The sequence below is a fragment of the Lates calcarifer genome, linkage group LG5 (genome assembly GCF_001640805.2).
Source record: "Lates calcarifer isolate ASB-BC8 linkage group LG5, TLL_Latcal_v3, whole genome shotgun sequence".
NCBI lineage: Eukaryota > Metazoa > Chordata > Actinopteri > Centropomidae > Lates > Lates calcarifer.
In genome coordinates, this window is record NC_066837.1 from 18104483 (window position 1) to 18123970 (window position 19488).

Here is a 19488-nt window from a genome sequence, read left to right on the forward strand (position 1 = left end):
TTTTGCCTCAATTTGCTGCATCAGCCTCTCCTTGAGGAGTAACCACCACATTCGAAGATCTCTGTCACGATGGAAGGAAAGTGGCTCCTTTTTTTCTTCCAAGCACACTGGCCCTTTTTTTTTTTCCCAACTGTGGCCATTATTCAAACATCAGCATACCACGAGTGAAAAGTTGGCAGCTAAAATCACATAAAACATGGTGTGGAGAGAGGCTCGCAGTGAGTGCTGCTGGGGAACAGAGAGTGGGGGTGTGGGGGGGTCATGTCATAGTATCCAGAGGGCTGACACCTTCTGAGAGGACTGGCTAATTTGGCATCATTGTCCCAGAACCTCTGAATCAAACTCGCTTCAGTTCTTGTAAACACTTTTCTAGAAACCGCAAGTTTTATATGTGTTTACTTCTGTCTGTTAAACTTTCTGCAGTCCATAGATTTGTCCCTTAAAACACAATTTAGTTATTCTTCTGATATTCTAAGGCTTTAACAGTTCATACATTGAGATTTTCTTCTGGTTTTTACAGGAGATGAAATATGCAGAATATACAATAGGGATGCTTTACCGAGAATTGAACTTGGTGTGGGTGTTAACGCTGGCTCAATCATCATTGTTCATTGTCATCAAGTTAATATCAGCTACTGATAACACTGACAAATCAACAGGCATTACGAGCAGCAAGTGGCCTAATGAATAGAAAAATTTGAAAACTGATGAGATCACAGAATATGGGTACCTATGTACTATACAGTATGTACAAAATGGTACCTTAAGTCCATAAATGGACCCTCTTGTGGCATAAATACTGTTTTTTATCCTCAGTGGGAAAGGCTAGTCTAGGGTCCAGCTATGATATACAGCTGTACGTGCATTATGTCCATTACTACTGACAGAGCAGTGTGATTTGTAATGTGATTAGGAGGCAGGGTAGAGCTATTAGAGACGTTAGCTGGAAAGACACTCAGTGATATCACATGATGAATGGACTGGTATGGTCCTCAGAGGGAGAGAGACGAAGGGAAAGAAAGAGTAAAGAGTAAAGCCTCTCATAGATCCTTGTCCCCAGCACGTATCAATATGTATTATATTGACCAGATCTCTATTAAGCTCCATTATAGTTCTCCTGTGCTTATGGGACAGCTTTCATAAAATGAACTGTCTTGTTCCAGGGTCACTGGTTTCACCTTCAGTGTAGAGCTAATGGAGCTGGACATCATGGCAGAATTAAGGATATATCCTGTATTCTGGGCATGTTTGGAACCATACAATTTGGAACACTTTTTTTTCCAGCTAAAATGCAGCATAGTAACCTCCTGACTTGGAAAACTGAAAACATATCTCAGTATAATTGTACTTTCCAGTGCTCCTTTAGTATTTGATATTTTGGCTAATATGCTTAAATCCACTTTCATGCTGAAATCTTAGCTTAGCTTTTACATAAAGACTCAACACAAATGCAAACAGCTAATCTGGCTCGAAATCTGCCTTGTATCTTTTATCTGTACAAAAACTGAAGGTGTAAAATGATAGTGTGGTTTTTCAGGGAGTAATATTCTGGACTGTTTTTTTTTTTTTGCTGGGTGCAGTAAGGTTTTGGTGGTTACCAGGCATCTAGCATAGACTCCAGGAAGTCACTGCTTCTGCCCAAATAGTCAGTAAATTCACAACTTCACAACGGATTAAACAAGCAAGGTACGGTGTGTTCATTAGTGAGCTTCAGAGGCGCAGGTAGGTAGATTCTGCAACCTTTGGACAGAGGCAGGCTAGCTGTTTACCCTTGTTTGTAGCCTTTGCGTTATGCTTACTAACCGTCTCCTGCTACAGTTTCATATCGAAGGGACCAATATGAGAGTGGTTACTCTCAGCCAGAAAGTGAATAAGTATATTTTGCTAAAGTTTTTTATTTAAAGTCAATAGGACTGTTTTTAGACTCTCTTCCTTTAAAGCAGCCTCAAACTGCTTTTGTCTTTCATTAATCAGTGTTAAACTGAATATTGGTCACTAATTTTGTTTGTGTGTGCTTTTGTGTTAGCTTTTTGTGACCTACCAGTGAAAGCTTCTTTTCCCCCTTTCTGTCTTCCTTTTCATTTTTTCCCATGTGCCTCATAAATTACGTTAGCTACATGAATTATGAGTTATATTGAGCTGTCATTTGCTATGTACTCTGATACTGTCACAAATTTTATTGCCTACTTCTGTCTTAGTCTTATTGGATCACTTTCACAACAGTTTTATGCCCCCCTGATGCCCCATGGCATGAGTGCCTAAATGGCAGTTGGCTGAAATGTTATGACCTGGTACAGGCCTCTGCAGCACCTTGTGACTACCAGTTTTCACCAGGTGCTGCACTTTCTGTTTGTGTTTGGACAACAATCACTGTGTGTACTGTGGACACTGAAATGCCTAGAGTAACTATCCCTGGCATTTTTCAGAGATCAGACATTTCCACCCCCCTTTCTGCACCCCGCTCCCTCCTGTGATTCTTTATATGCGCCTCTGTATATCGACCGCAAAAGCTTGTAGCGCCTGTGTCCCGGGGCAGCGTGGAGCCCAGCTCCCCTGCTGATCTTTTCAAAACAGTCCAAAGCTATGTCTCTCTCAAGTTATCCTGCAGATTTACATTGTTTTTGACTTTTTGATCAGCATCGCTAAGCTTGCGTGTGGTAAACACTGTACAGGCATCTTGTTCTGGTCTGTTATGAATCATGAGCTGTTGCAAACTATGGATGGATATGACAAGAAGCTTAGTGGTTCTCATGTACATCGCCAGCACAAAGCCCCCCTGGTGAAAGGCAAGGCAAGGAGAAAGTGGATTACACAGTGGATGATGTAGCACTTAGAACTAATGGTGGACAGATGGATTGAATTAAATGTTTTTACAATAAAGTGATTATAAAAAATCTTTAGTGCTTCAACAGTTTGAAGTGAAAAATATAGTAGCTAGAAAGTATGTATTTAAAATGTATTCTATTTCTCTTGAGAGCAGTGCAACTGTTGTTCTGCTATATCTTAATACATTAAATATGTTTCTGTAAGCAGTAACAGTTTTGTATAATTAAATTCCACTGAAATCCAAAGTTTGTACCATCTCACGTTTCAAGGGCTGCCTCTGTTCACTCTCCCTGATACTCTGCCTTGAACTCTGTCCCCTACATAAAAATATCTTGCACCTACACCCAGAAAACATCAGTGCAAAAGGGGAACTTCCATTTGTCTTTAGCTCTGTCTTATCTCAAACATCAGTACCAGCAGATTCCCTACACTTCACACACACACACACACACACACACACACACATGCATGCAATTACACACACATGCGCACACAAATGCCAAATCGGTTGGAAAGCTCTTGGGAGATGTACATGCATGAGGGTACTCAGCAACATGTTGAGTGATGTTTTCTCCAGCAGGAAATCCTGATGTCTCTTTTTACCTCTACACCTCTCCACCCTTGAATGGATTCTGCCAGCTGTTATCATTTCAGGTGTTTCATAGCTGCTGACATAAATGTTCAACTGATAAAAAGGACTGTTTGTTTCTATAGCTGTAGATTTTATATTTTTAATTTAAAAGGTTAATGACATTGTCAGCTTTTCGGGCCAAACTAAAGAAATGAACACAGCCTCGTGTAGCTGACACATGTTTCTTCTCACGACATCAGCACCAAGGTGGACATTGGTGGAAGAGGAGGTGTCTATAAGCTGACCCTCTAACTCCCCCAAATCCCCAGCAGAACAAAGCCCTGGGGCTGTCCGTCAAGCCGCTGAGGTATGCTGCAGGATGCCGCTGCTTGGTTGACCGGTTCAGCAGCCTGACTTCAATCAGGGGAGGGGACAGAGGGAAGGGAAGAGGGGAGAGGTCATACGTCTTATCCACACCTTGAATGGCGTGGCGGACGGACGCTCACAGGAATGTAGCGAGAGACACATCGGTCGGGGGGGGGCTGCCTTAATGAGGATCTCTTAGAGAGCACCCACTGTCCGTCACACCGCCTTTGCTTTATCCGTGCAGGTCTTTAAATGCCTGCTCAGAGGCAACCCTTCACACAAACACACACATGCACACACACACCTCAGCTTCATTCTTTATCCTGTCCTTTCTCTCCTTCTGTTTGTCTGCTTCTCTCTTCCTCCTTTAAGATCTGCTGTCTTCTGTTTGATCCTTTGTCTCTGTCCTCAGAAAGCTGGAGTAAGCCATCAGTAAAATGCCTCCCCTGTAAACTATAGCAGCTCCCCAGCAACATTGGGAGGACACAGCGCAAAAGGAGTAAACACATTCTCATCCGAGAGGAGGAAAGAAAAAATTTGCTCTTTATCTGGAGCAAAGTTGTTAAAAAAGTAAACTGTGTGTTTCTTCCATCAGGGCACATGTTTTTAAGCTTTCCTTTAAAAATAACCATTAATCCAAGTCATTAAATGGGCTGTGTGTTGTCCGTTGACTCACCATAATCTTTCTTGCAGTACTTCTTCATGTTGATTTTCAGTTTGCCTTTAGACGCCTTACAATAAGAGTCACAGTCTGCAAGAATAAGAAGGGAAATAAGACTGTTAGGAGGCTACAGGGAGAGAACAAACAGCAAATGAATTATGTAGTAACACGATTACAGTCTGTTGTTTTAGTCGTGGGGAAAACAGTTTTGTGAATTTAACATTTTAGCGTTCATTAATAAGTCACTCAGAGGGCTAAAATATTCTCACACTAAGCGATTTTCAGAACATGAAAAAAAAAACATAGGCTTGCAACCTCATGTAAGTTTCAAAGGCATAATGTGCATGGCTGATTTGATTTGTTTGTATTCATTTGGATAAAATTAAGGAAAACTGGACCAGACTTTTGTCAAAGAAATAAAAGACATAAAAGATCATATAACATTTATTAAAAAGTAATGAACCAGAAACAAACCTCAAAATAAACAAACTAAACAAAAACTTAAAAATGTCATTTGTTTTGACATTTTGTTTTCTGTAAATTGTGAAACTAATAAAGTAATTAATTATAATAGTTATTATTATGCAAGAATAGATTAAATTTACTACAAGTTGCTTATCTAACAAAAAACAACTTTACTGTATGAATTTTACTTCTTTTTGATGAATAAGTTAAAATGACTCACTATAGATGAGTTGGGAGTTTAGTTAATGCAACATTTACAAAACAAATCCACAGTGAATTTAAGACTTTCCACTAGATTGGAGTGCAATACATTCCTCAGCTGGACCTTCATTTACATGTAGGGCAGAGTTTTAACAAATTTTCCAAATCTGGAACACAGCTGCTTAAACCTTTTCACCTTATTTCTACGTCTATCATCTCATACATTTTTGGGATAGGACAAGATTGTGGGTTTTTTTTTTTTTTTTTTTGTTCATTTGCAAGTCAGCTTTGATTATATATATATATATATATATATATATATATATATATATATATATATATATATATAAACACATCTGCCTTTTGGATCCTCTTGATAGCAGCTTTAGAGAACAATAATGATGATAGCATTCTTATGGCTGATTGGTTAACGCACATATGTCCGGTCTGATTGTGTTACCTAATGGGACGATAATGGATTATGGTGGAGGCCCTTTACCCTCTGCCCATGTCTACAACCTCTGGGTGATGGTGGGGACGTCTGAACGGAGCTGATGGTACCAGCAGGGGTTTGGGAGAAGTACAAATTACCACTGCCATCTACCCTCTCACTGCCCTGTCAGACTGTGGGAATGAGTCAGGCCTGTGCAGACCACCCTCCACCCACATCACAACCCCCCCCTCCAAATCTCACCTCGCTTGCCACTTCAGCCCCCCGACCTCCTGGAAAAATAACCCCGGGATCACTTCAAGGCCCCTGCAGAGGACCATGTCAAGCTTTTGCATTTATTGCAGTGTGGACAAGGGGGGAAAGAGCACAGGAGGAGTGGGTGGGGGGCTGGCAGCTATTTGAGGGAATAGAAGGTGGGGGGTGTGAAGTGGGTCAATACCACACAAAGGGAGGTCAGGAAGGGAAAATTAGCCATCCATGAAGGCAGAGGACCCTTTTTTTTGGGGGGGGGGGCACGTCCACGCTTGACACAGTGAACAAATAAATACCTCACACAGGCAGAAGGGTCACCCTAATTGAAGCTCATACATACTTCTATACACATATCTACATGCTCTTTGAGGTAGCTTAGCTTAAGGTTTATTTATATTAACGTTTGTACATATTCAATGTATGAATAGTAGAGTATCCAACCTGATTCAAAAGATGACTCATACTGCAGATGTGCTGTGTGGACAGAAACAATGCCACCAACAGCTCTGTATGTAACATATGAAAAAGCATGATGCAAGGTGTAAAACACATGCAAGTTCTTTAAGTCAAGAACATGTTGACAACAGTGACATGTATCTCTGTTGGTGTTGTGTTTTTAATTTTTTAGAATTTCTAGAAGTGAATTGCCATTACTGTCGAGCGGTGACCACACATGTGCACTGCAGATTATAACTGTTCAATGGCCATCACTTTTATGACAGATTACCATAAGGTGAAGGAGGCAACAGTATATCGCCCCACTTTTCTACTTTTCTGGCCCCCTGCAATCCAGGGAGTACATAACTTTAGTGATTGCCCCATGCTGTGCTGTCACACTGCCAGCCACTTACAGTGAGGGCCAGAATACTTTGACGTGAGGCCATATCATGAGGGGGAAAAAAGTTATTTTCTCCTTTTCCTCTGCTCCTTTAGCCCTCTCCCAGCTGGCATGAATTGGACCCAGTGTACTGATTTGGTTTACACTTCAGCTGAAATGAGTATAGTAAAAAGAAAAGAAGGTGGGAAGGAGGTAGGAAGAGATGGATGGACAGCGAGTGGTACTGGAGGAGAGTGATGGGGTGGTGGAAGAAGGATTGGAGCTTTCAGGCAGCCTGAATATGAACAAACTGCATTGTTGTGAGCAGATCTTTGCTCCATGCCTTTACTCTCCTTTATACTCCGGCTGAATGAGGTTGCCTGGGGAACACCAGGACGAGAAAAAATGCACCCAAAAGAAGAGAAGGAGGCGGGAGAATGGATACTGGTAGAAAGCGAAGGGGTGGAGAGGTTGACCAAAAAAAAAAAAAAAAAAAGAAGACAGGAGTGAAGTTTATCAGGGGGGTTGGAAGAAGAAGAGGAGGGCCAGGACTTTGAGTAAAACCCCCAAATCAGCAGGGAAAAAAAAAGCTGGTTAGCAAGGCCACAAGGCTGAAGCTGGTGGTAGTAAATAGAAAGAGTAACAAAAATAGCCAAAGTAAATGAAACAGAGGAGTCTATATGAGCTGCACCTGATTACCATGTAAATGATCGAGAGGGGAGCTGTGGAAAGGAAGCTTTGTTTTCTCATAACCCCCCTTGATGCCATCATGATACTTCCCTTTGATAGCCCTTCGTTCCCCATTAGTGTACCCCTGAGACGCAGCTCTGGGCCCCGCTGAGAGCACCCCGAGACCCCCTTTTAGGGCCAGGCAGTCCCCTACCGCGAGGACAAATGTTCCCTTTGTGTGTACGTTACAAGCAGGGGAAGTTGGAGCAGTTCTGTAGCACTGAGCTAAAATGTGCTTCGGGTGTTCTGAGTACATGTAGTTACTACAGCGCTTTGTTTCCTGCCTTTCAGAGTGCTAAGAAGTGCGTAACTGAGAGGTGGACCTTTGCCCCTTCTATCAAAGTGCTGTACAGCCCTTTAAGCTAATCGTTTTCATTTGGGATGCTTCTTACTAAAGCTGCCCCACAACAGGGTACAGTACTGTACAACGTTACTATGCCTATACATGGAAGTCAAATTAGACCTGGGTTAACTCTCAGCTGCCAGTGTTAGATGGGTAGCATGCACATTAGTACATGGTAAAACTTGCCCAAAATATAAAAATAGTGGTAGGCAGTGCTGTACACAAACTTGTGGATACACACTACAGATTTGTTTACTGACCCTAAATATCAGTAGGGGTGTAGGTAACTGCTACATTAACCTAAAAAAGCAGAAAAATCTAAAAATCAGATGACGGCCCTGTCCTTGTTCCTGAAAAGATATCAACATTTCTCTAGAACCAACAAGTTTATCATATGATTTAAGCAAAAGAAGAAAGAGAGCACATTTCTGCAAGGCACATCAAGCAAACCTTAGTTTATGACAAAATGGTCTGTGACATACTGGTCCTTAAGACACGATCAGACTGACTTTAGCCACTGTTGATTTGAATCAGTGACATTTAAATAAACAGAGGTGCAATCTGGTGAGACAGTAGGAATGCCAACACAGAGGGAAAAAAAAGCTCAGATTTTGCTGCGATGTGGTAATGAATCAAATACGTGCAAAGGCAAATTCCTTGTGGATTACTTTGCCATTTTTCAACTGGTGACCTTGCAATTAGTGTGACAAAAGATAAAAGAGTTGCTGCTGTGATGACTTATGAAGAGAAGTAAAATCTTGTCTCTCAGTGTTTTAAAGAGTTGTAGTGTTTTAGTGTCTGTTAAACCTTTAAAAACATTGATCACCAGCTGGACTTCCTGAAACATAATTCATTGTCTCACTGGTACCTGAAGCAAACACAGCCCCTTGTGATGTTTTAACAAAGCTATTTTCAGCTCCTGCTCAGAGCCTCTGGTCCTCTTGCAGGCCTGATGTACAGTTGGTCCTGTTGACACTTGCTGCTGGAATAATCTTGGGCAAATTGATTAGATGTCAGCAGAAGAAATAAATGCTTTAAGATACTTGGCTGAATTGTATTGAGGACACACTGAGGTCAGAACATTCAGATTCCCTGAAGGAGGCATCTGGTCACAAACACAGCGTGGTACAGTGTGAACAAAATACACCCCTCATCAACTGATTCCACAACTATGAAGAGGTGTTGATGGTCCAAGTGTCAAAACAACCACCACAGCAGTATGGCCAAATACAAATATGTATTTTCTTATTTCCATGCAGTGGCTCTCGCAGTTTCCATGTAGATAAAAATCAAATGTACCCAAGCAAGTGAAACCTGATCTGAAGTGGTCTCTTGAGCTGAAGCCGGGTGTAAATGCCAGTGTATATCAGCTAGATCTGGACACACTTTGGATGTGTCTCGATACAAGAGAGTGTCACAGAGGCAGGGGGGCAGTGAGACAAGGAGGTGTAAATGATGGCTCGGGAGGAGGGCTTTCTCCCTCAACCACACTGATTGAGAAACAAATTGCAGCAAATAAAGCATGTAATTAGATTATGGAGCCCAGTGTGCTGCCCTGCTCTGCTTCTCCGCTGCTCACACCAGAGCCGTGAGTTTGGATCCCGTCCAACAAAAGACAGAGAGAGAAAGGAAGAAAGAAAGAAAGAAAAGGACCCCCCCCCCAACTACTTCTTCTCTCATTGTATTGTCAGAGTAGATAGTTTGTTTTCATCAGAAAACAGACAGTGAGGAGGCTGTTAGAGTTCTTGACCTGATTTGAGATTTTACTTTTGGGTGGCGTGCAATCAGGTCCAATGAGATGAGAGTCTCTGTTACTGTAACTGATGACTTTCAGACGAGTCAGCGGGGGCTCCTGTTGGGTATCACCCAAAGCTTAGACACGGAAAGAGGAACTAACTCTGCCAAGGTTTCTCATGTCATTAAGACATAAATTCCATGCACAAGTTTTAAACTGATAATGAGAATTTGATAGTGTGCTGTTCTATTTTTGGCCCTGCTTATTGAAAAATATGTCTATTACCATTACTTCTCCTCTTACTCTCTCATAAAATTAAGCAACGTAACAGGATCCCACGCTGACATGACTGTAAAGTGCGGTGCAGTCGGCAAGTACAGAACAGGGTGTGTGAAGCAAGACTCATGTCCAAAAAATCTAAGGAGGGGTCCGCCACAGATTGTGATCACTTCCAGCCTCAGACAACACACACACTCATGTATGACTGAACCTTGCTACCCTTACGAGCCTCATCATCGTCACTCCAGTTCTCCCTCTCCTCATCATCATTAGTTACTCTCACATCCTGTCTATCCCGACCGGGCCCGGGGCGGCCATCGCAGGTCATCAGCGGTTAATCTCCTCCACATTTCGTTGCTGTGCAGACGTCTCTGTCACGACCCGTGGGAGTGGCGACTCACACCATCCGTGACCTACCAACACAATGTGTGTTTTGTCTGGGCTGCACCATCGGAGGTATTCTCCATGCATTCCAAGCCCTCCGTGTGGTCGAAAGGGGGAGAGCCCCTGCTGCAGGAGACAAATTAATATCCACTCCATTTTCCCTCACACCCTCCATTCATGCCCCCACCCCCTACATAAAAATACCCCCCCCTTGTTTGACCGAGGCGCAACAAGACACCTGCCTCACAGCTGTCAGCCCAACACTCTCTAGTGTCACGTACACACTCACTGAGCACACACCCATTTTCCCTTTCTCACAGTTATTTCTAAATTTACTTTCATCATTTCTTAATTGAGTCTTGAATCCATTTCTTGAGCACCTGCGTCCTCTTGTTTTTCCTCCACACTGCTGTCCTCTCCCCGACAATCTACCTCCTCTTCTTTCTACTCTTCCTCGTGTTTTTTCTGTCCTGTGGTTGTCCCCTTGTTTTTCTTCCTCTTCACCCTCTTTCTTCATCTAGTTCCCCAGCTATTCTTCCTTCTCTTTCCCTTGTGTAAAATCTGATCCAAAACCTGTTAAGTCTCCATTCTTTTTCTTCTTCTTCTTGTATCAAAAATGTGTCCATATAAAATGTAACACTTATGAACAAAATATATATGCTAATAATTTTGTATAATTATTTATTTCTGTATTGCTTTGTATGTTTACCCTTTGTGTAAAGCTACAAAGTACTCAGAAAAGTACAGAAATGTAAAAAGCTGTACTACTACTGTAACAGCTGCTACTGCTATTAATAATGATTATAATAATAATTATTTAATAATTGAAATGTATTTCCTGTGGGAACTAATGGCAGAGTGATCTAGAAAATATTGTTTAATGCTCTGATACAATCACCACATCTGTTTGCCATCACATATTCAGTGATATCATAGCTGTTTGAATACCAGGCCGAGCAGAGGTACATTTGCTCTGCGACCTTCTGAGGAGGCTCAGAGGGTAATGTATGCATCCTCTGGGCCTCGTGCCCGGGTGGTCCAGCGGGACCCTCAGATACTCATGATTCTGACATGACTAACACGGGATGTCCATCAAGGTGCTCCACCTTTGCAATCTGCTTGATTTCAAACTCTCCTGGACTGCCCATTATACATTTGAGAGGGGATTCCCAGGACTCTCAGCCGTGATTAGATTATCTGTAGTTTCATAGTCCGACTCGTTGCACGGTCTCCTTCAGGTTGTTTACATTTGTTCAATGACATGGTTTAATCAGTGGGATTATGAGAAGAAGATTTTTTGCAACAAGATGTAGCTACAGGCAAAGATGAAGGGGGGGGGGTATGGGTATAGGTTTCATACCAGAAAACACAAATATCCATAGAGCATTTTTTTTACTTCTCACTGTTGAAATGTTAAAACAGAAAAGCAATAAATACTCAGATCAACTTAGTGCAGTTATTTAACTTGATAAAGTAATATGGGTCCCTCTCTCACTTATCCAGTAATCCCTCAATGAGGTGAAGAAAATTTCACTTCACTCTAAAAGTGGACAGATTCCTGACAAGGGGGCCCGGAGAAACTCCAGATATTCTAGCTCGGCACCACCCACAGTGTTATGTGAAGACAAAGCGTGAAACAGAGGGAGAAGAAGGAGGTGGAGGAGAGCGAAAAGAGACTGAAAGGGGGAAAAAAAAAATAGGTGGAGGAGAGCTGGGGGGGTGGGGGAGACCGGCGATATCCTGGCTGCGCTGTCAATCGAAGCTGTCCGGGGGAAGGCTGGGGACCTAACAACAGCTGCGGGAGCTTCTGGAACATGCGCTCGCATACACATGAATGCGTATACCTGGGGCCCTCTGCAACTTCACGGGTGAGACAGAGCAAACATGCTGCGAGCCAGATGACTCAACTTTTTCCACCATGAGGACAAAGCACTGAACCTATTCCAAACGGGTCTGCACAGGAATGTGTGTTTAGTGGTGTAAAAACAAAATATACATATTTGTGTTTCGCATTTGTAGAATTTATGCCATGAATTGTGCAACTGTATTTGAGTAAGTGAGGGAGTTGATCAGTTAGAATATTCAATCACATATCAAATTACCAATATTACAAATCTCTTACCATTTCAACTTAGTCCTATCACAGTTTCCAACAAAAAGACTGTAAATCCTGTATAATTAAACTAAAAAATATCAAAAACAACCACTTACACATCACCAGAAATTCAACCAGTCAGTAAGCTCACATTCTTATCCATAATATCTAAGTATCTCAAGGAAGTTTTAATCGAAAGCAACTGGACTTAGTTGTAGTCTAGGAAGACGTTTCACCTCTCATCCAAGAGGCTTCATCAGTTCGTGTTCACATCTGACCAGGCTGGGACTGGTCCAACTGATATCTATCGAATATCTAAGTAGTCACACAAAAAATCTGAAGTGAGCTCTCTCATGCACAGATGTATTAAATAATACTTACATTTATCATTATTGAATCCATTGTGACAATTTATTGTCATACTGATTTAACCATGACTAATTCTGACATCATATCCTGTCCTTAAAAGGTAAAATCCACAGTGTAACAGCATAATTTCAAACAGGAATCACCTGGTGAGCGGGTGAAAAAAAATGTAATCCTACACTACGTTACAAGATCCGGTTACCTAAATCAATCCTTCACTCACTCACTCAGGCTGGGAAGGAGGGAGTTTGGAGAGATGAAAAAAAAATCATCAAATCAAACAAACTGCCAGCCCCCAGTGCTGTACACCAGACCAACACCCCACTGTGCCGCAGTTAGACTGATTAATTGTGAAAGTGTGAGAGATTAAAGGAGGCACATCCCAGCGTTGCTGCTAATGGATTTAATATTCATGAACCCCTAATAAGGAGGGGGAAGGCAAGAGGGATCCAATTTATCCTGCAGTTTCTGTTTTTTTTTTTTTTTTTTTTTTTTTACACTTGTGCAAAAATACGGCAGTGAGGCACGGAGTTGTTGGTAAATCCCATATCCATTTATATATTTCCACAATATTCACATCATCCTTCCCCAAAGGCCTCATGTGTTTATGTGGATGTGTAGCAGCATATAGATAAATATAAAGCTCTCAACTGCACTCACCTGATGGCTCCTCCGTGCTGGTGGATGGGGTTGTGGGGGGAGCAACTGGAATCTCTTCTCCCAGAGAAAATATAAACACAAAGAAAGATTCATCATTATCTGCATCTGACAGTACATGTGTTTTTGTCTTTGCATGCAAGCGTATTGGTACAATATTTGAACATTTCATAAGGAGGGATTAAGGTAAAACATATTCACATATGTCAGTGTCGGGGCCATGAGTTGCTCAAAGCTCTGTTTTTTTTTTTTCAACAGACAAGCTTTTAGTGTAAAAACACAGTTGTTATGGTTAATGGTATGAGTAAACTGACAGAGTTTGTTTGTGTCAGCTCTTTATAGTCACAAGTAAAGGCATAATATGTTAAGAAAGCCTTGAAAAGTGCATTGCAATCATTTGTTGTAGTAGTTATTAAGCTCAGTTTGGACAATGATACATCACTGAAGCTCAGTTAAACAGCAACTTAAACCAGTTTCATTACAAACATGGGGCAGGGTCCTGCTTTAATTTCCTTTTGGATCATCACCATATTTTCCTTTTAATATTGAATTTTGATGAAAGGTGACAAGTTTTCAGCTGTGAATAAACTTTCTTCCTGTAGTGTACAAACCAACTGAGTGAGGTGGTCTGAGGATTCAGGCACCGGCCATTAAATACCGCTTTCAGACGAGGACCTTTGTTGTGCGTCATTTCCCATCATCTGTCTGATAGAGGCCATTTCTTATTCATTTACTTTTAATTGAAAATGTCCCATTATCTACCTGCTTACTCTTTCACCACCAGGAACTAGAGTCCTAGCTGGATCCTGACCTATACCTTAATGAAATTTAACCTCCAAAACATTTGTCTGAGTATTGTTAATTTGATTTATAATAAGTGTAGCTAATCATGTTCAGTGTATCCTTCATTATTCAGTTGTTATTTCTCTGTTACATCCTCCTCCCTTGCACTCTACTGCAGTGTTAAACTACAACAGAGCTTTTGGCAGTTTGGATGTCCAAAGACTTGATTCTGTCAGCCCTCCTTCATACTCTGTTGTATTCACTAGTGGGTAGGAAGTTGACAATCAGAGAAACCATGCATGACGAATGGCCCTCTTATCTCCTAAAGGAGCAGGATGGCAACAGGAGGTATAAAACACACATAATGCTTTTTTGTTATTGTGGGCAGGAGGGAGAGAAGGGCATCATCCAAAAAAAAAAAAAAAAAGTTTGTACAGAGCAGCGAGGTAAAGGGGGTACAAGGACAAAAGGCAAAACCACAGAGATGTATCAAAGACACATGCAAAGAAAAAGGTCAACACACCAGGGGAAGAGGTGCACAACGGTGGTGGTTTCAGCTGTGCAAAGGTGAAGAGTTTGTGTATGAGGGAAGAAAGAAAGAATCAAGTCTTTTGATGGAGTAAAATCTGATTTTCTCAGCTGCTTCCTACTTACATGAACGCACACAACATTTATGTCTATTGTGCACCATAAATCAGAATCTGTGTAATGATGTGCACGCCTGTTGTTGACTTGTGGACATAATGAGGCCTTCTCCCATGACAAACTGGTCTGTATAATGACAAGAAAAACAATCGCCGCCGAAAACAATGGTGCCTGAAGCCCAGAGGTCCCTTTGCTGATGCCGCTGTTGATCGGCAATCTTCCATCAGTATTCAGTCACCACACGTGCCAGTTTAAATAATGAGCCTGGTTCTGATAATTGACCTGTGTAGATTTATGGCTGACAGCACTGGAAGCTATACACAAAGTCAAAGATATAATATGACTCCCTATTAAAATGAAACTTGGTGAGCGCTGTCTGTGAATCTAACAGAGGGCTGATAAAGATTAAACTAGATGACATAGGACATTTTCCATCTTACAGGGATCACTGCATGTTTGACACCTTAACTTTGATACAACATTCCCAAGAATCAAAGATATCTGATGAGTTTTTTTTAAATTTATTTGTTTATTGATCTTAAGCCTTACATATCCATGGAGAGATTTATTCCTCATTGCCACTCCTAATTCCTAGTATCTTTTTAGAATGGCAAGAGCCCCAATTAAAACATGTTTGAAACAAAAGAGCCAAGGATTGTCATTAGCTATCGGGCTAGCTAAATCTTTAAATCTTTAAGTACAAGCCTTACCTTAGGCGGTATTATACTTTTTCAGCTTTAATACCAAGGGCATATTTTGGTTTATAAATGGTCAGTGGATAGTGAGAACAACATTGATTTTTTAAGTAAGCCCAAATCTTCCTACACTTTTATCTAAGACCCTTTGGAGCTTGGAGATGCTGGTGTTAACAGCTTTGGGTTTTTTACTCAGATTTATGGAGACCAGCAAGCCGGGAGGGCTGTTCTGCCATAACCCTGAGGTTCGCTTTAATGGTGTGTTTATTTAAGCTAGCAGATTTAATGGTCAGAAAACCGACAGTCGGACACTAAGCACTTGTCTGAGGAAAAGGATGAGACATGTCTGCTTTTACAGTGTGTGTTTTGGTGTCTGGCGTTCTGTATTATGTGTTGGCTGTGATTTGAATATGCATATGTGTGTGTATCATCACAGTAGTGTCAGGTGTGCACCTTCCTTTCAAATGTGTGCAGTAGACCTGAGGCCAGGCCATATTGTCCTACAGTGAGGCAGATATGGTAAAGACTGGTTCCACATACTTATGCAGGGGGCAATGGGCGAGCGGCTCTGCTGGTAGCCTTTAGCACAGCGGTTGCACGTGATACCAGTCACGCCGTCTTTACAGGGACATTGTCCTGTGGTTTGGTTACAGGTTTTGCCAGCAGCACCCACGGGATGGCAATCACATGCTGTGAGGAAACAGAGGAAGAAAGAGAGGCACAGTGAGTGGTCACACGCACACACACACACACACACACACACACATGTGAGGAGATACAAACATATACTATCTATAGAGAGTGCAGGTGGGTACACAGCAGCGGTGGCAACAATAATAGGGTGGTGAGAGGCAGGTGGAGGCGTGCACAGACAGACAATCTTACTCAAGTTCAACACCACAGCTCTCATTTTGCAGCAAATGTGGTGCCACGGCAAGAGCAGCACATCATCTAAGTCTACAGACATTTCTTGACATTTTGGCACTGTTTGCTAATTAGCAAATTAGCATGTAGCCATCACGTCTCCCATAATTAAAAGCTGCTAAGATACAATATCAGCATAGTCTTGAATCACAAATGTGTGTGAGAGTTTGCAGGCGCCTTTGCACATAAATGTGGCTGTTTGGCCTTGGTGTGTGTGTATGTGCCAGTATTTGAGCACACTGTGGGACTGCAGCTGTGTGTGTGAGGTAAAAAGAGAGAGGGGTTGTGCATGTTTACCAAATGATAAAATAATGGAGGATAATCCTAATTGCCTGTTTCTGATTAATGCCGAGCTTTGAATGTGAGCCCAAAACGTCTGTCACACTTCCTCCCAAACTGGGGGGTCTATCGAACACATATGCTTCAGGAATGTAATCATTTTCCAATTGCTTGCACCCCCATTTCCCCCCCCCCCCCCCCCCCAATCCAAGCCCTTAACTTATTTCACAGCCAAACCCATGTCAGGTTTGAAATCGGTGTTGAATAATAGTTGTCTGAGAGTTGTTTCTTTTCATCTGTTTTTGGGGATATAAATAGTAGTGACTCTGGCGAGGAGACATGGTTGAATTAATAATCTTCCACAAAGTCCTTACAGTAAGTCCTGACAGTCTAATCCAGACCAGAGCAGTCTTCATAATCCATCACCATTTCCACATCTTTTCTCAAAAAAGCCAAAAAACGTTGTTTGTTACCAAACTCTCACCACTATATTCCTCATCCCGTAAGTGTCATTATATTTTCTGTTTATTTCCTATGGAAAACCAGTGATGCTGACTCTCAGCCCCAGGGTTGGGTCGGCTCTGTTCATTCGATGCCCCTCCCTAAAGATTTTTTTCTGCGTTGTGTCACTTGTCACTCTGAAAGCCTTCAAAGGCGTATAGCTGAATTATGTACTTTGAGGTTTTTGGGGGTATTTAGTGGTTCAGCCTGTTTTGTTTTTAACCACAGAGACTGCTCAGCCCACGGTGCAAAATTACAACTTCAAAACAATTTGTTCAATTCAGCCCATTGCACTGAAATCACTGGAATCATTAATATGTGTAAAAGCCAAAACAATTTTTAATTAATTCTGAAGCTTTACACAAACAATCAAAACCACAGGTTTCTACAATAAGTTAACTGAAGGGAACAAATAATAGAATGTGACTGCTGGAGTAGATCTTATGTGATTGTTTCTGGGCAAATTTCATTTATAATGTTATAATGCAATGTGTTCTTTATCTTTACTTTGACCTACAGTGTTGATACGGTTGTTATTCAATCAGGCTGTATGAGAGATGAGCTCTCTGGGAGATCCATATTACAGTGGGCCTCAGGGAAAAGACTGCTGTAAAGTGGTAATGTAATACGGTATCTGTTCTCTTTATGGTTGACCTCCGACTTTTAGAAAAAACACAGTTGTTGTTTAGTGAGATATTTTGACAAGTGAAGTGGTATGAGACCGCTCTATCCTCTGGGTTAAGTCCATAATGTCGTAGGAGGCTGTGTGTTTCAGCGGGGCCACCTCCTCTCGCCCTCTCTATCACACTCGCTCTCGCTTTTATCTCTATTGCCTGTTTCCTGTGATTCAGCTTCTGTTGCTGCTCTTATCTCTCGTTGGTGTTGCTGTTGGTGTGTGTGTATGTGTGTGTGTGTGTGTGAGAGAGAGAGAGAGTGAGTACTTTTGCTGCTACTTGTCCCGTCTTATCAGACTCAGAAAGCCTCCTCAAAAGTGTGTGTACCTATTAGCACCCTTATCAGACCAATCTGTCACTGCTTTCATTGTTTAGTTGTGTCTAGCTCAGTGGGAGGAACAGTGAGCACACACATAGACACACGCACATACACACAAGCCTGCACGGTCTCAGGAAGCCCAATAAACAGCGTGGAAGCCAGTCCAGCACGTCTTCAGGCCTGTAAATTTAGTAGTATGTCAGGGGAGTTTGAGCCGCAGGAGGGCAAAGTGCATTTCTGGTTTGGAGTTTCAGAAAGCTCGGGTTATATTTTTAAGAGCATCTGCCCGTAACCACAGCTCAGAGCCTCAAGCCTGCCAGTAAATCAAGGTGCACAGCACATGGTCTACAGGTGGGAAACACTCTGCCTCCCTCTCCTCCTCCACATTTGGTCCTCCTCGCCAACTGACCAGCTCTGCGCTCAGTCAGATGACAAATTGATCGACTCTCTGGCTGGGTGACCCACCTGCTAACCGCTAAAGTGCCGGTTTACTTGGGGATGTGAGCGAGAGTTTCTGGTTTTAAGTGCATGTCCACTTAACAGTTAAGTGGCTGTGTGCTCTGCTTCATGGCTACTCCAGATGGCTCAGAGAGATATGGGGACAAGAGAGCAAGAGGCCCTCTCTGTCTCAACACGTCCAGCAGGAAACTGACAGAAGTTTATGATAACGAGTGTAGATGTGCGTATATAAGGGAGCTTGTGGTCTTTTCCCAACAACATAGATCTGAATCTATCTGAAAGTATTAGTCCTGTAGAACTGTCATGTTTGTACACTGAGAAGCTCTTGGAAAGTTTTCTTGGTTGATGGGGAGGGTGGAAGGCTTTTTTAAAGGCAGGAGGTCGGGGATTGAGTCTGAGATTGCACAATGTGAGAATTTTGCCAATCGTTTACCATAAAGCTGGTGTTTGAAGTCTGAAATCGGCCACCCTCCCCATTTGGTTTGTGCGCTCTGTGCCAATAAGAAGTTGGCCCTGGAGTGAAGCCAGGCTACTCAAGTCTGTGTTCTATTATAATTAGGTTTCTGCTCCTCCACAAGTATCTTTGGAGAGCAGAAAGAGAGAGAAAGAGAAAGAGAGTTACTGGGTTGTTGCCCCATACATAAACAGCTTTCTAAATGACATGTTTATCTAATAGAGGGTGTGTCTCGCTTGTTGTGCTGTGTAGTGTTTTATTGATCAGAATAATGGGCTGCAATGGCCCCGAACAGTCGTGCTTTTTGGCCTCGGAGAGCACCCGAAACATTGGACGTGAGCTTATTTTGTGAATGATGTTCGATGCGCAACGCTGCACATGTGTGTTGTTCTAATTGAAAACACGCCCATATCAGCATACCCTCTGGGAATCCCAAGCTAAAAAGTGAAGTCATGAAAAACAATATTTTTCAAATCCCAAGCATTTTATGTGTGGTCAATTAAAAAAAAAAACCCTACTGTGTCAATGGAAGACATATGCCAGGGAGAGAGGAGGAG

The 19488-nt window shown here is 42.1% G+C and overlaps 1 protein-coding gene across 3 annotated transcripts in view; it reads right to left on the reverse strand.

The window, feature by feature from the left end:
* ntn1a (netrin 1a) overlaps nt 1–19488 on the reverse strand; it is a 61647-nt gene that overhangs the window by 3899 nt on the left and 38260 nt on the right. Inside the window, exons 4-6 of one of the 3 annotated variants that reach the window (XM_018665045.2) lie at nt 15862–16011; nt 13202–13258; nt 4440–4514 (exon numbers count right to left, since the gene is read on the reverse strand). In XM_018665045.2, coding sequence (XP_018520561.1) covers nt 4440–4514; nt 13202–13258; nt 15862–16011 — 282 coding nt within the window. The remainder of the gene's footprint in view (nt 1–4439; nt 4515–13201; nt 13259–15861; nt 16012–19488) is intronic. The other 2 variants (XM_018665046.2, XM_018665047.2) reach the window with 2 other exon arrangements.